We start from the raw sequence: 15,983 nt of genomic DNA on the forward strand, positions 1-15,983 counted from the left end.
CAGAACTGTGTGAGTGGGTTCTCAGTCAGGCAGGAGGCCACTTCCTGCTGTAGATGGACAACCCAGAACTGTGTGAGTGGGTTCTCAGTCAGGCAGGAGGCCACTTCCTGTTGTAGATGAACAACCCAGAACTGTGTGAGTGGGTTCTCAGTCAGGCAGGAGGCCACTTCCTGCTGTAGATGAACAACCCAGAACTGTGTGAGTGGGTTCTCAGTCAGGCAGGAGGCCGCTTCCTGCTGTAGATGAACAACCCAGAACTGTGTGAGTGGGTTCTCAGTCAGGCAGGAGGCCACTTCCTGCTGTAGATGGACAACCCAGAACTGTGTGAGTGTATCTTGCTTCAGTTGATTGCAGTTCAGAATTAAAATTACTTGTATTTTAACAGCAACAGTTCCAACCTAGTCTTGTTTTGAACAATAATTTCTACAGTAAAATGTACAGTAGGCCTGAATTTGTCATCTGTACTGTTACTCGAGTTGCACTATCAGTAGCTAGCTAGCTTACTTTGGCTAACATTGTAATTAACGTAACAAGGCCAGGGGCTTGTTTGAAAGAGAAACTCACATCAACTACTATGAGATATTACTCCCTTATTTGTGCTTATGCTTTGTGCTGTTATAAAATGAAAACAATGCCTTGCTTGTTAACTTACTTTTCCACTTTGGAAGCATCGTTTCCTGAAGCATTCTGCAGTGTTCTGAAAGACCTCCCTGGGTTGACCACCATGCTGTGGATGTTCGTTTCCTGAAGCATTCTGCCCTGTTCTGAAAGACCTCCCTGGGTTGACCACCATGCTGTGGATGTTCGTTTCCTGAAGCATTCTGCCCTGTTCTGAAATACCTCCCTGGGTTGACCACCATGCTGTGGATGTTCGTTTCCTGAAGCATTCTGTCCTGTTCTGAAATACCTCCCTGGGTTGACCACCATGCTGTGGATGTTTGATCAGGACGTGTCGTTTTATTAATTGGTTCGTTTTGAGAGACTCATTACTAAGCACTTCCACACACAAAACACATTCTGGGAGCTCCTCGTTATTTCTCAAAGTTTGTATGAAAGAGACAGAAAGTCATCACTGAACAGAGAGAGCACTGAACAGAGAGAGCACTGAACAGAGAGAGCACTGAACAGAGAGAGCACTGAACACAGAGAGCACTGAACAGAGAGAGCACTGAACAGAGAGAGCACTGAACAGAGAGAGCACTGAACAGAGAGAGCACTGAACAGAGAGAGCACTGAACAGAGAGAGCACTGAACAGAGAGAGCACTGAACAGAGAGAGCACTGAACACAGAGAGCACTGAACAGAGAGAGCACTGAACAGAGAGAGCACTGAACAGAGAGAGCACTGAACACAGAGAGCACTGAACAGAGAGAGCACTGAACAGAGAGAGCACTGAACAGAGAGAGCACTGAACAGAGAGAGCACTGAACAGAGAGAGCACTGACCAGAGAGAGCACTGAACAGAGAGAGCACTGAACAGAGAGAGCACTGAACAGAGAGAGCACTGAACAGAGAGAGCACTGAACAGAGAGAGCACTGAACAGAGAGAGCATTGAACAGAACAGTTGAACAGTTGCACTTGGCCAAATCAATTCCAGTAATTGATGAAAGAATTCTACATTTCCGTCACAACCCACCATTATCAGGTCCGCGACCCACTTTAAGAAACGCTGATATAATCTAATAATGTATTCACATATAACATATCAATATAATCTATTATTTGAAAAACACATTTGATATCAAAAAATAGTTTTTGGACAAATGTTAAAGTTAAATGTTTTGTTCAAACTGGAAATCATTCTGCTACATTGTGATCCTGAACTGTGGCCCAATGTTTTGTTCAAACTGGAAATCATTCTGCTACATTGTGATCCTGAACTGTGGCCCTGATTTCCCTTCAGAAACGGTAACTATTGTCTCTGACTTCTGAATGGTTATTGTTAATTGGTCTTGTGTAACTCCAGTAAAATACAGTCTGCTAGAGAATCTGTTTCATCCGACTCCTTTCACAGGCCTGGCACCCCCATTCCTGACATCTGATTGAAAACGTACTGGTCTCTATGTCTCTGGTCAAAAGTAGTGCATCACATAAGGGAATAGGGTGTACAACTGTTGTCCTTTCACGACTAGACGTCTTCTGAGCTCTGGGCCCATATTCAGCAGTGCTGATCTAGGATCAGTTTTGACCTTTGAGATCATAAGGCCCGGGGCTTTCGAATCAAATGAAATATTCCTCACGTGCTTCGTTAAAACAACAGATGTAGACTAACAGTGAAATGCTTACTTACGTGCCCTTCACAACAATGCAGAGACACAAATAGAGATTTATTTTTATTTTTTAATAACACAAGATCAGTAGCCTGTTAGTCCTCTGAGCTGTGTCCTCTGTGAGTCTAGCAGGTCGTAATATATCCTAGTCTTGTCGATCTCACTCCTGTAAGGCAGTAGGTCCTTTACAACGAAGACATCAGTGTGGCCAGTCCATATTGTCAGGCTGTACCTAGGAGAGGGAACAACAGACAGGGTTATCCACACTGTCAGGCTGTACCTAGGAGAGGGAACAACAGACAGGGTTATCCACACTGTCAGGCTGTACCTAGGAGAGGGAACAACAGACAGGGTCAGATCACAGAGTTGTATTGTCTGTCACTGAAATGTGCTTTACCTACAAAAGGTCCTGGGAACAGCTGATTAGTAGAATCAGGTGTTTGAGCAGAGCAGGGACAACATCCTGGGATCTCATGCTATTAGATCTGAAATAAGTTATCATTAGCTTGCAGACCCCCAAGCCATAAGACTCCTGAACAGCTAATCAAATGGCTACCCAGACTATTTGCATTGCCCCCCCCTACTCTGTTATCTATGCAGTTACTTTAATAACTCTACCTACATGTACATATTACCTCGACACCGGTGCCCCCCTCACATTGACTCTGTACCGGTACCCCCTGTATATAGCCTCCACATTGACTCTGTACCGGTACCCCCTGTATATAGCCTCCACATTGACTCTGTACCGGTACCCCCTGTATATAGCCTCCACATTGACTCTGTACCGGTACCCCCTGTATATAGCCTCCACATTGACTCTGTACCGGTACCCCCTGTATATAGCCTCCACATTGACTCTGTACCGTAATGCCCTGTATATAGCCTCCACATTGACTCTGTACCATAATACCCTGTATATAGCCTCCACATTGACTCTGTACCGTAACACCCTGTATATAGCCTCCACATTGACTCTGTACCATAATACCCTGTATATAGCCTCCACATTGACTCTGTACCGTAACACCCTGTATATAGCCTCCACGTTGACTCTGTACCGTAACACCCTGTATATAGCCTCCACATTGACTCTGTACCGTAACACCCTGTATATAGCCTCCACATTGACTCTGTACCGTAATACCCTGTATATAGCCTCCACATTGACTCTGTACCGTAACACCCTGTATATAGCCTCCACATTGACTCTGTACCGTAATACCCTGTATATAGCCTCCACATTGACTCTGTACCGTAACACCCTGTATATAGCCTCCACGTTGACTCTGTACCGTAACACCCTGTATATAGCCTCCACATTGACTCTGTACCGTAACACCCTGTATATAGCCTCCACATTGACTCTGTACCATAATACCCTGTATATAGCCTCCACATTGACTCTGTACCGTAACACCCTGTATATAGCCCCACTATTGTTATTTTCTGCTGCTCTTAAATTTTTTGTTATTCTTCTCTCTTACTTTTTGGGGGGTTATTTTCTTAAAACTGCCTTGTTGGTTAAGGGCTTGTAAGTCAGCATTTCACTGTAAGGTCTACCGTTGCATTCAGCACCTGACAAATACAATTTTGATTAGACTCACAAACAGCGGATAGAGAGGAGAGAGTAGAGGACAGACGGAGGGATAGAGAGGAGAGAGTAGAGAACAGATGGAGGGATAGAGAGGAGAGAGTAGAGGACAGACGGAGGGATAGAGAGGAGAGAGTAGAGAACAGATGGAGGGATAGAGAGGAGAGAGTAGAGGACAGACGGAGGGATAGAGAGGAGAGAGTAGAGGACAGATGGAGGGATAGAGAGGAGAGAGTAGAGAACAGATGGAGGGATAGAGAGGAGAGAGTAGAGGACAGATGGAGGGATAGAGAGGAGAGAGTAGAGGACAGATGGAGGGATAGAGAGGAGAGAGTAGAGGACAGACGGAGGGATAGAGAGGAGAGAGTAGAGGACAGATGGAGGGATAGAGAGGAAAGAGTAGAGGACAGATGGAGGGATAGAGAGGAGAGAGTAGAGAACAGATGGAGGGATAGAGAGGAGAGAGTAGAGAACAGACGGAGGGATAGAGAGGAGAGAGTAGAGAACAGATGGAGGGATAGAGAGGAGAGAGTAGAGAACAGATGGAGGGATAGAGAGGAGAGAGTAGAGAACAGATGGAGGGATAGAGAGGAGAGAGTAGAGAACAGATGGAGGGATAGAGAGGAGAGAGTAGAGAACAGATGGAGGGATAGAGAGGAGAGAGTAGAACAGATGGAGGGATAGAGAGGAGAGAGTAGAGAACAGATGGAGGGATAGAGAGGAGAGAGTAGAGAACAGATGGAGGGATAGAGAGGAGAGAGTAGAGAACAGATGGAGGGATAGAGAGGAGAGAGTAGAGAACAGATGGAGGGATAGAGAGGAGAGAGTAGAGGACCGACGGATTAGAGTGTAGGGCCAGTAACCAAAAGGTTGCTAGATTGAATCCCCAAGCTGACAAGGTAAAAAAAAATCTGTCATTCTGCCCCTGAACAAGGCAGTTAACCCACTGTTCCTAGACCGTTGTTGTAAATATGAATTTGTTCTTAACTGACTTGCCTAGTTAAATAAAGATAATAAAATCAGACCTGTCTGACTGCTGGAGAAGCCAGTGTAACTGGGAGAATGACTGGGCCAGGAGGGCTGCTCTGACAGGGAAGGTGACCGGGTGTCTTAGGGTCCGACACACTGCCTCCATCTCCCTCACCATCTCCCAGCTGTACCCTGTGGGGCAGAGACGTTATTAAGACATCATAAGGCTCCTACATACTTATATGTTATTAAACATTATACCTGCAAATTATATTTACCAGGTAAGATGACTGACTACAGCCACGGCAGGTAGCAGGTATGACGTAAACACCAGCTCGTCTGTGTTCAGGTAACTCACCTGGGTTGTGTGTATCTGCAGTCCAGCCCGTTGTCCAGCCCAGGGAGAGAACATCACCATGGGAGCCAGGGGTCACAGTTGCCTCCAGGAAGACTTTGGGGTCAAGGGGTGTGGCCTTGCCTCCAGGGCCTGGCAGGATGTCAGCGTTGATCCACACGGGACCACGGAGCTCAGCCCGAACCTCATCTAATAACACCATGGATGGAGCGACCGCTGCCAGGCTGGGATGAACAACCAATGGGATCACACAAAACTGACAGAGAAAATTATACGGACGGTTTCCATGGACACAACTTAACCCTGGTCATGGATTGGAAAATCTCCACTGAAATATACTGAACAGAAATATAAAAACACAACAATTTCAACAATTTTACTGAGTTTAGGTTCAGAAGGAAAATCAGTCAATTAAAATAAATTCATTAGGTCCTAATCTATGGATTTCACATGACTGGGGATACTGATATGCATCTGTTGGTCACAGAGACATTACACAAAAAGTAATGGAGTGGATCAGAAAACCAGTTAGTATCTGGTGTGACCACCATTTGCCTCATGCAGCGTGACACATTTCCTTCACATAGAGTTGATTAGGCTGTTCATTGTGGCCTGTTGAATGTTGTCTCACTCCTCTTCAATGGCTGTTCAAAGTTGCTGGATATTGGCATCAGTTCTGGACATGGACAGGAACACGCTGTCATACACGTCAATCCAGAGCATCCCAAACATGCTCAATGGGTGACATGTCTGGTGAATATGCAGGCCATGGAAGAACTGGGACATTTTCAGCTTCCAGGAATTGTGTACAGATCCTTGCAACATGGGGCAGTGCATTATCATGCTGAAACATGAGGTGTTGGCGGCAGATGAACGGCACGACAATGGGCCTCAGGATCTCGTCACGGTATCTATCTGCATTCAAATTGCCGTCAATAAAATGCAATTGTGTTCGTAGCTTATGCCTGCCCATTCCACAACGTTGACATCAGCAAACCCCTCGCCCACATAACGCCATACACGTGGTTTGCGGGTGTTAGGCCGGTTGGACATACTGCCAAATTCTCTAAAACAACGTTGGTAGGTGGCTTATGGTAGAGATATGAACATTACATTTTCTGGCCACAGCTCTGGTGGACATTCCTGCAGTCAGCATGCCAATTGCGCGCTCTGTCAATACTTGAGTCATCTGCGGCATTGTGTTGTGTGACAAAACTGCACATTTTAGTGTGGCCGTTTATTGTCCCTAGCACAAGGTGCACCTGTGTAATTATCATACGGTTTAATCAGATTGTTGATCAATCAGCAGCTTTTTATGCACATAGAACATTTCTGGGATCTTTTATTTCAGCTCATGAAACCAACACTTTACATATTGCATTTATATATTTTTGTTGAGTGTAGCGTGCACGCGCCCGGCCCGCCACACGAGTCGCTCGAGCGTGATTGGACAAGGACATCCCAGCCTTAGACCACCACCACTCGAGGCTCTTAACAAAACTCCCCCAGTCAGAAGATACTATCGTCAGTAGGCGCTCAAGCAGTTAGCGTCTGTGAATGGTGGTAGCTCCTCCAGTCAGAAGATACTATTGTCAATAGGCACTCAAGTAGTTCGCGTCTGTGAATGGTGGTAACTCCTCCAGTCAGAAGATACTATTGTCAATAGGCACTCAAGTAGTTCACGTCTGTGAATGGTGGTAGCTCCTCCAGTCAGAAGATACTATCGTCAATAGGCGCTCAAGCAGTTAGCGTCTGTGAATGGTGGTAGCTCCTCCAGTCAGAAGATACTATCGTCAATAGGCACTCAAGTAGTTCGCGTCTGTGAATGGTGGTAGCTCCTCCAGTCAGAAGATACTATCGTCAATAGGCACTCAAGTAGTTCGCGTCTGTGAATGGTGGTAGCTCCTCCAGTCAGAAGATACTATCGTCAATAGGCACTCAAGCAGTTAGCGTCTGTGAATGGTGGTAGCTCCTCCAGTCAGAAGATACTATCGTCAATAGGCACTCAAGTAGTTCGCGTCTGTGAATGGTGGTAGCTCCTCCAGTCAGAAGATACTATCGTCAATAGGCGCTCAAGCAGTTAGCGTCTGTGAATGGTGGTAGCTCCTCCAGTCAGAAGATACTATCGTCAATAGGCGCTCAAGCAGTTAGCGTCTGTGAATGGTGGTAGCTCCTCCAGTCAGAAGATACTATCGTCAATAGGCACTCAAGCAGTTAGCGTCTGTGAATGGTGGTAGCTCCTCCAGTCAGAAGATACTATCGTCAATAGGCACTCAAGCAGTTAGCGTCTGTGAATGGTGGTAGCTCCTCCAGTCAGAAGATACTATCGTCAATAGGCGCTCAAGCAGTTAGCGTCTGTGAATGGTGGTAGCTCCTGCAGTCAGAAGATACTATCGTCAATAGGCGCTCAAGCAGTTAGCGTCTGTGAATGGTGGTAGCTCCTGCAGTCAGAAGATACTATCGTCAATAGGCGCTCAAGCAGTTAGCGTCTGTGAATGGTGGTAGCTCCTCCAGTCAGAAGATACTATCGTCAATAGGCGCTCAAGCAGTTAGCGTCTGTGAATGGTGGTAGCTCCTCCAGTCAGAAGATACTATCGTCAATAGGCACTCAAGCAGTTAGCGTCTGTGAATGGTGGTAGCTCCTCCAGTCAGAAGATACTATCGTCAATAGGCGCTCAAGCAGTTAGCGTCTGTGAATGGTGGTAGCTCCTCCAGTCAGAAGATACTATCGTCAATAGGCGCTCAAGCAGTTAGCGTCTGTGAATGGTGGTAGCTCCTCCAGTCAGAAGATACTATCGTCAATAGGCGCTCAAGCAGTTAGCGTCTGTGAATGGTGGTAGCTCCTCCAGTCAGAAGATACTATCGTCAATAGGCGCTCAAGCAGTTAGCGTCTGTGAATGGTGGTAGCTCCTCCAGTCAAAAGATACTATCGTCAATAGGCACTCAAGTAGTTAGCGTCTGTGAATGGTGGTAGCTCCTCCAGTCAGAAGATACTATCGTCAATAGGCGCTCAAGCAGTTAGCGTCTGTGAATGGTGGTAGCTCCTCCAGTCAGAAGATACTATCGTCAATAGGCGCTCAAGCAGTTAGCGTCTGTGAATGGTGGTAGCTCCTCCAGTCAGAAGATACTATCGTCAATAGGCACTCAAGTAGTTAGCGTCTGTGAATGGTGGTAGCTCCTCCAGTCAGAAGATACTATCGTCAATAGGCACTCAAGTAGTTCACGTCTGTGAATGGTGGTAGCTCCTCCAGTCAGAAGATACTATCGTCAATAGGCACTCAAGCAGTTAGCGTCTGTGAATGGTGGTAGCTCCTCCAGTCAGAAGATACTATCGTCAATAGGCGCTCAAGCAGTTAGCGTCTGTGAATGGTGGTAGCTCCTCCAGTCAGAAGATACTATCGTCAATAGGCGCTCAAGCAGTTAGCGTCTGTGAATGGTGGTAGCTCCTCCAGTCAGAAGATACTATCGTCAATAGGCGCTCAAGCAGTTAGCGTCTGTGAATGGTGGTAGCTCCTCCAGTCAGAAGATACTATCGTCAATAGGCGCTCAAGCAGTTAGCGTCTGTGAATGGTGGTAGCTCCTCCAGTCAGAAGATACTATCGTCAATAGGCACTCAAGTAGTTAGCGTCTGTGAATGGTGGTAGCTCCTCCAGTCAGAAGATACTATCGTCAATAGGCGCTCAAGCAGTTAGCGTCTGTGAATGGTGGTAGCTCCTCCAGTCAGAAGATACTATCGTCAATAGGCACTCAAGTAGTTAGCGTCTGTGAATGGTGGTAGCTCCTCCAGTCAGAAGATACTATCGTCAATAGGCACTCAAGTAGTTCACGTCTGTGAATGGTGGTAGCTCCTCCAGTCAGAAGATACTATCGTCAATAGGCACTCAAGCAGTTAGCGTCTGTGAATGGTGGTAGCTCCTCCAGTCAGAAGATACTATCGTCAATAGGCGCTCAAGCAGTTAGCGTCTGTGAATGGTGGTAGCTCCTCCAGTCAGAAGATACTATCGTCAATAGGCGCTCAAGCAGTTAGCGTCTGTGAATGGTGGTAGCTCCTCCAGTCAGAAGATACTATCGTCAATAGGCGCTCAAGCAGTTAGCGTCTGTGAATGGTGGTAGCTCCTCCAGTCAGAAGATACTATCGTCAATAGGCGCTCAAGCAGTTAGCGTCTGTGAATGGTGGTAGCTCCTCCAGTCAGAAGATACTATCGTCAATAGGCACTCAAGTAGTTAGCGTCTGTGAATGGTGGTAGCTCCTCCAGTCAGAAGATACTATCGTCAATAGGCGCTCAAGCAGTTAGCGTCTGTGAATGGTGGTAGCTCCTCCAGTCAGAAGATACTATCGTCAATAGGCGCTCAAGCAGTTAGCGTCTGTGAATGGTGGTAGCTCCTCCAGTCAGAAGATACTATCGTCAATAGGCGCTCAAGCAGTTAGCGTCTGTGAATGGTGGTAGCTCCTCCAGTCAGAAGATACTATCGTCAATAGGCGCTCAAGCAGTTAGCGTCTGTGAATGGTGGTAGCTCCTCCAGTCAGAAGATACTATCGTCAATAGGCGCTCAAGCAGTTAGCGTCTGTGAATGGTGGTAGCTCCTCCAGTCAGAAGATACTATCGTCAATAGGCGCTCAAGCAGTTAGCGTCTGTGAATGGTGGTAGCTCCTCCAGTCAGAAGATACTATCGTCAATAGGCGCTCAAGCAGTTAGCGTCTGTGAATGGTGGTAGCTCCTCCAGTCAGAAGATACTATCGTCAATAGGCGCTCAAGCAGTTAGCGTCTGTGAATGGTGGTAGCTCCTCCAGTCAGAAGATACTATCGTCAATAGGCGCTCAAGCAGTTAGCGTCTGTGAATGGTGGTAGCTCCTCCAGTCAGAAGATACTATCGTCAATAGGCGCTCAAGCAGTTAGCGTCTGTGAATGGTGGTAGCTCCTCCAGTCAGAAGATACTATCGTCAATAGGCGCTCAAGCAGTTAGCGTCTGTGAATGGTGGTAGCTCCTCCAGTCAGAAGATACTATCGTCAATAGGCGCTCAAGCAGTTAGCGTCTGTGAATGGTGGTAGCTCCTCCAGTCAGAAGATACTATCGTCAATAGGCGCTCAAGCAGTTAGCGTCTGTGAATGGTGGTAGCTCCTCCAGTCAGAAGATACTATCGTCAGTAGGCGCTCAAGCAGTTAGCGTCTGTGAATGGTGGTAGCTCCTCCAGTCAGAAGATACTATCGTCAGTAGGCGCTCAAGCAGTTAGCGTCTGTGAATGGTGGTAGCTCCTCCAGTCAGAAGATACTATCGTCAGTAGGCGCTCAAGCAGTTAGCGTCTGTGAATGGTGGTAGCTCCTCCAGTCAGAAGATACTATCGTCAATAGGCGCTCAAGCAGTTAGCGTCTGTGAATGGTGGTAGCTCCTCCAGTCAGAAGATACTATCGTCAATAGGCGCTCAAGCAGTTAGCGTCTGTGAATGGTGGTAGCTCCTCCAGTCAGAAGATACTATCGTCAATAGGCGCTCAAGCAGTTAGCGTCTGTGAATGGTGGTAGCTCCTCCAGTCAGAAGATACTATCGTCAATAGGCGCTCAAGCAGTTAGCGTCTGTGAATGGTGGTAGCTCCTCCAGTCAGAAGATACTATCGTCAATAGGCACTCAAGTAGTTAGCGTCTGTGAATGGTGGTAGCTCCTCCAGTCAGAAGATACTATCGTCAATAGGCACTCAAGTAGTTCACGTCTGTGAATGGTGGTAGCTCCTCCAGTCAGAAGATACTATCGTCAATAGGCACTCAAGCAGTTAGCGTCTGTGAATGGTGGTAGCTCCTCCAGTCAGAAGATACTATCGTCAATAGGCGCTCAAGCAGTTAGCGTCTGTGAATGGTGGTAGCTCCTCCAGTCAGAAGATACTATCGTCAATAGGCGCTCAAGCAGTTAGCGTCTGTGAATGGTGGTAGCTCCTCCAGTCAGAAGATACTATCGTCAATAGGCGCTCAAGCAGTTAGCGTCTGTGAATGGTGGTAGCTCCTCCAGTCAGAAGATACTATCGTCAATAGGCGCTCAAGCAGTTAGCGTCTGTGAATGGTGGTAGCTCCTCCAGTCAGAAGATACTATCGTCAATAGGCACTCAAGTAGTTAGCGTCTGTGAATGGTGGTAGCTCCTCCAGTCAGAAGATACTATCGTCAATAGGCGCTCAAGCAGTTAGCGTCTGTGAATGGTGGTAGCTCCTCCAGTCAGAAGATACTATCGTCAATAGGCACTCAAGTAGTTAGCGTCTGTGAATGGTGGTAGCTCCTCCAGTCAGAAGATACTATCGTCAATAGGCACTCAAGTAGTTCACGTCTGTGAATGGTGGTAGCTCCTCCAGTCAGAAGATACTATCGTCAATAGGCACTCAAGCAGTTAGCGTCTGTGAATGGTGGTAGCTCCTCCAGTCAGAAGATACTATCGTCAATAGGCGCTCAAGCAGTTAGCGTCTGTGAATGGTGGTAGCTCCTCCAGTCAGAAGATACTATCGTCAATAGGCGCTCAAGCAGTTAGCGTCTGTGAATGGTGGTAGCTCCTCCAGTCAGAAGATACTATCGTCAATAGGCGCTCAAGCAGTTAGCGTCTGTGAATGGTGGTAGCTCCTCCAGTCAGAAGATACTATCGTCAATAGGCGCTCAAGCAGTTAGCGTCTGTGAATGGTGGTAGCTCCTCCAGTCAGAAGATACTATCGTCAATAGGCACTCAAGTAGTTAGCGTCTGTGAATGGTGGTAGCTCCTCCAGTCAGAAGATACTATCGTCAATAGGCGCTCAAGCAGTTAGCGTCTGTGAATGGTGGTAGCTCCTCCAGTCAGAAGATACTATCGTCAATAGGCGCTCAAGCAGTTAGCGTCTGTGAATGGTGGTAGCTCCTCCAGTCAGAAGATACTATCGTCAATAGGCGCTCAAGCAGTTAGCGTCTGTGAATGGTGGTAGCTCCTCCAGTCAGAAGATACTATCGTCAATAGGCGCTCAAGCAGTTAGCGTCTGTGAATGGTGGTAGCTCCTCCAGTCAGAAGATACTATCGTCAATAGGCGCTCAAGCAGTTAGCGTCTGTGAATGGTGGTAGCTCCTCCAGTCAGAAGATACTATCGTCAATAGGCGCTCAAGCAGTTAGCGTCTGTGAATGGTGGTAGCTCCTCCAGTCAGAAGATACTATCGTCAATAGGCGCTCAAGCAGTTAGCGTCTGTGAATGGTGGTAGCTCCTCCAGTCAGAAGATACTATCGTCAATAGGCGCTCAAGCAGTTAGCGTCTGTGAATGGTGGTAGCTCCTCCAGTCAGAAGATACTATCGTCAATAGGCGCTCAAGCAGTTAGCGTCTGTGAATGGTGGTAGCTCCTCCAGTCAGAAGATACTATCGTCAATAGGCGCTCAAGCAGTTAGCGTCTGTGAATGGTGGTAGCTCCTCCAGTCAGAAGATACTATCGTCAATAGGCGCTCAAGCAGTTAGCGTCTGTGAATGGTGGTAGCTCCTCCAGTCAGAAGATACTATCGTCAATAGGCGCTCAAGCAGTTAGCGTCTGTGAATGGTGGTAGCTCCTCCAGTCAGAAGATACTATCGTCAATAGGCGCTCAAGCAGTTAGCGTCTGTGAATGGTGGTAGCTCCTCCAGTCAGAAGATACTATCGTCAGTAGGCGCTCAAGCAGTTAGCGTCTGTGAATGGTGGTAGCTCCTCCAGTCAGAAGATACTATCGTCAGTAGGCGCTCAAGCAGTTAGCGTCTGTGAATGGTGGTAGCTCCTCCAGTCAGAAGATACTATCGTCAGTAGGCGCTCAAGCAGTTAGCGTCTGTGAATGGTGGTAGCTCCTCCAGTCAGAAGATACTATCGTCAATAGGCGCTCAAGCAGTTAGCGTCTGTGAATGGTGGTAGCTCCTCCAGTCAGAAGATACTATCGTCAATAGGCGCTCAAGCAGTTAGCGTCTGTGAATGGTGGTAGCTCCTCCAGTCAGAAGATACTATCGTCAATAGGCGCTCAAGCAGTTAGCGTCTGTGAATGGTGGTAGCTCCTCCAGTCAGAAGATACTATCGTCAATAGGCGCTCAAGCAGTTAGCGTCTGTGAATGGTGGTAGCTCCTCCAGTCAGAAGATACTATCGTCAATAGGCGCTCAAGTAGTTAGCGTCTGTGAATGGTGGTAGCTCCTCCAGTCAGAAGATACTATCGTCAATAGGCGCTCAAGCAGTTAGCGTCTGTGAATGGTGGTAGCTCCTCCAGTCAGAAGATACTATCGTCAATAGGCACTCAAGCAGTTAGCGTCTGTGAATGGTGGTAGCTCCTGCACTATGTGCCGTTCAGGCTCAGACAAGGCTACTTACATTATGACAGGTTGTACAATACTCTATCATACTTACAGGTAATACACAAATGAGAGTACACCTATAGCTAGTTAAATACAACTAAGAGTATAACAAGTACTAAACAAAAATGAGTAGAAAGATCATTCACCTTTTGAAGTCGAGCTTTACCCCTTTGTCTGATGCCTTGACCTCCTTCAGCCAATCACGCAGCGTGACATCACTGTCGGTCTCAGGAGGATGAGCCATGATTGGCTCTTTAGGGTCGTTACTCCTCAGAAGTATGTCTGCCTCTATCATGTGGGCGGAGCCTTGGTGTATGGATAGGAAATACAGAATGAGCAAATGAATTGATGCACTGCATCTTCACAACCAGATAACTCCCTGGGTTACGTTGTGGACAAGTCACTTATGTATTTCAAATAGAGTCCCAACTTTCCACAGAATTATATAACATCTCTATAGGAATAATGGGCCCGTGTAAAGACAGGCAGTAAGCTGGGCAACATAACGAATACGACCATATCCACTATGAATTATTGGTTAACTCTCTCCATCCAAGATGGTCTTACTCTGTAGTGCCTCTGTGATCTTGTTCTTGCTGTTGGCAGCATGGGCCCATTCAATATCTGCTGCATCCTTAACCTGGATCTTCCCCTGGCTGAGAAAATACTCCAGAGTCTGGTCAGTCATCAGTTCTAGACATGGACAGGAAATATGGGTTGTCACTAATTAGTTACAGCCACAAAGTTAAAATGGGCTATATCGTAAAAATTAATGAAAACAAAAATTAGCTTTTAGGTCTGAAATTTAGGCTTAGGGTTAGGCATGGGGTTAGCAGTGTGGTTAATGTTAGGTTTAAAATCAGATTTTAAGAAGATAAGTTTTATTTACTAGGCAGGGTTTTGCCATAATTATGACTTTGTGGCTGTGGTAACTAGTGACGGACGGAAATAGACTGGAATAATAATCACAGATAGAACAATGACACAGATATTTCACCTAATGTATAAATGCGAAGCATCCTGTTGGCGTTTCCACTTTCACAACCAAATATGGTGGTGAAAGGAAGCCCAGTGGCTGGCAGTGGGAGAAGACTGAAGGAGATGGATTTGGGCCAACATTCTGATCAATTTAATTTTCTCATCAATGAAACATTTGATCTCAATACACTTTTCTGTTTACAAAACTAGAATGTTACAAAAAGAGAGGACTAAGTTTTGTAGACTTTACCCTTTGCCAAAAGTTGTGAAGAATAGCATTGTTTAGGAGTGAAAAGGGACAAATTTAGTTATTGTACATGCGCACTTCAGAGTAGGCGTTCCTTAACGGAAATATGCTAATTACATCCTAGAACACAACAAGGCTCTCGCAAGCTCGTGCTTGGCTCTGCACACCTTGCTTTATTTCCTCCAATCGGAAACAGGCTGTGGTCTATCTTGAGTTAGTTATACAAAAATCTTTGATACAACTGTGGCTAGCTAGCTCTAGTGATTTTATACTTCTATATACAATCTGTTTATACTACTGTCAGCTATTAACATAGCTATCTACTGTTACATGCCTGTGTAACAGTAATGCTGGACACTTGGCAACTATAGTAAGTGCAAGCATAGTCAGAGAGTAAGTTAGTGCGTTTAGAGAACGTTAGCATGCTAGCCTACCTGTGGATATCTCTGGCGTTTTATTCTCCAAATTCCAGACGACACACAGTACAAAGCTGCACGTCAATATAAGAACAATAACTCTTGCACGAAATAAACGGATTAAACTTGGGCTATTTAAAACAGCCATTAAATATGGCAAAATGCATGTGAAATACTGCGTTAGCAAAACTGATTTTGTTCAAAGGTGCGCTTCCGTCTTCTTCTACGATGTAACGGCGGTCCGCAAACCAACGTTTCAGGTGCATGCCGCCACCTCCTGTGCTGGAGTGTGTGGTCAATCTCAGTTTATACAACATTTCTAAATCCTCCAGATGTGCCAAGCTTGTAGCGCCATACCCAAGAAGACTCGAGGCTGGAATCACTGCCAAAGGTGCTTCAACAAAGTACTGAGTAAAGGGTCTGAATACTTATGTAAATGTTATATCAGTTTTTTTATATTATTATGTATTAGCAAAAATGTCTAAAAACCTGTTTTTGCTTTGTCATTATGGGGTATTGTGTGTAGATTGATGAGGGGAAAAACAGGATTTAATCTATTTTAGAATAAGGCTGTAATGTAACAAAATGTGGAAAAAGTCAAGGGGTCAGAATACTTTCCGAATGCACCGTATAATGTTGTTTGAGCTCCACTGGTTGCCTTTTCGTCATGGCAACGGGACAACAAATCTTGCTGCTGTGATGGCACACTGCGGTATTTCACCTAACAGATATGGGAGGTTATCAGTGTTTGATTTGTGTGAACTGTGGGAAATATGTCTCTTATACATTTGGCCTTTCTCTCCTCGGATACTGCTGATCTCCAGCACCATGGTTACCCCTACAGTTTACACACACACAC

The 15,983-nt window shown here is 46.1% G+C and overlaps 1 protein-coding gene across 1 annotated transcript; it reads right to left on the reverse strand.

Moving 5' to 3' along the window:
• Window positions 1-2,321: 2,321 nt before the first annotated feature.
• fam151b (family with sequence similarity 151 member B) lies at window positions 2,322-15,413 on the reverse strand. The gene is made up of 6 exons (XM_036936425.1): window positions 15,143-15,413; window positions 14,051-14,176; window positions 13,630-13,789; window positions 5,193-5,413; window positions 4,891-5,026; window positions 2,322-2,503 (listed from the first exon to the last, which is right to left on the reverse strand). Exons 1-6 carry the CDS (start codon window positions 15,270-15,272, stop codon window positions 2,356-2,358), a joined length of 921 nt encoding a protein of 306 aa, XP_036792320.1. The 5' UTR covers window positions 15,273-15,413; the 3' UTR covers window positions 2,322-2,355.
• Window positions 15,414-15,983: the final 570 nt, after the last annotated feature.

Source organism: Oncorhynchus mykiss, chromosome 11, assembly GCF_013265735.2.
Source record: "Oncorhynchus mykiss isolate Arlee chromosome 11, USDA_OmykA_1.1, whole genome shotgun sequence".
NCBI classification, from domain to species: Eukaryota; Metazoa; Chordata; class Actinopteri; order Salmoniformes; family Salmonidae; genus Oncorhynchus; species Oncorhynchus mykiss.

Excerpts from the sequence above, each read along its gene's own strand:
- fam151b (XM_036936425.1), bottom strand. The coding sequence starts at position 15,272 with ATGGCTGTTTTAAATAGCCCAAGTTTAATCCGTTTATTTCGTGCAAGA. Across the intron at positions 13,790-14,050 it reads GATCACAGAGGCACTACAGA|GCTCCGCCCACATGATAGAG; the intron begins GTAAGACCATCT and ends CCATACACCAAG. Across the intron at positions 2,504-4,890 it reads CTTCTCCAGCAGTCAGACAG|GTACAGCCTGACAATATGGA; the intron begins GTCTGATTTTAT and ends TCCCTCTCCTAG.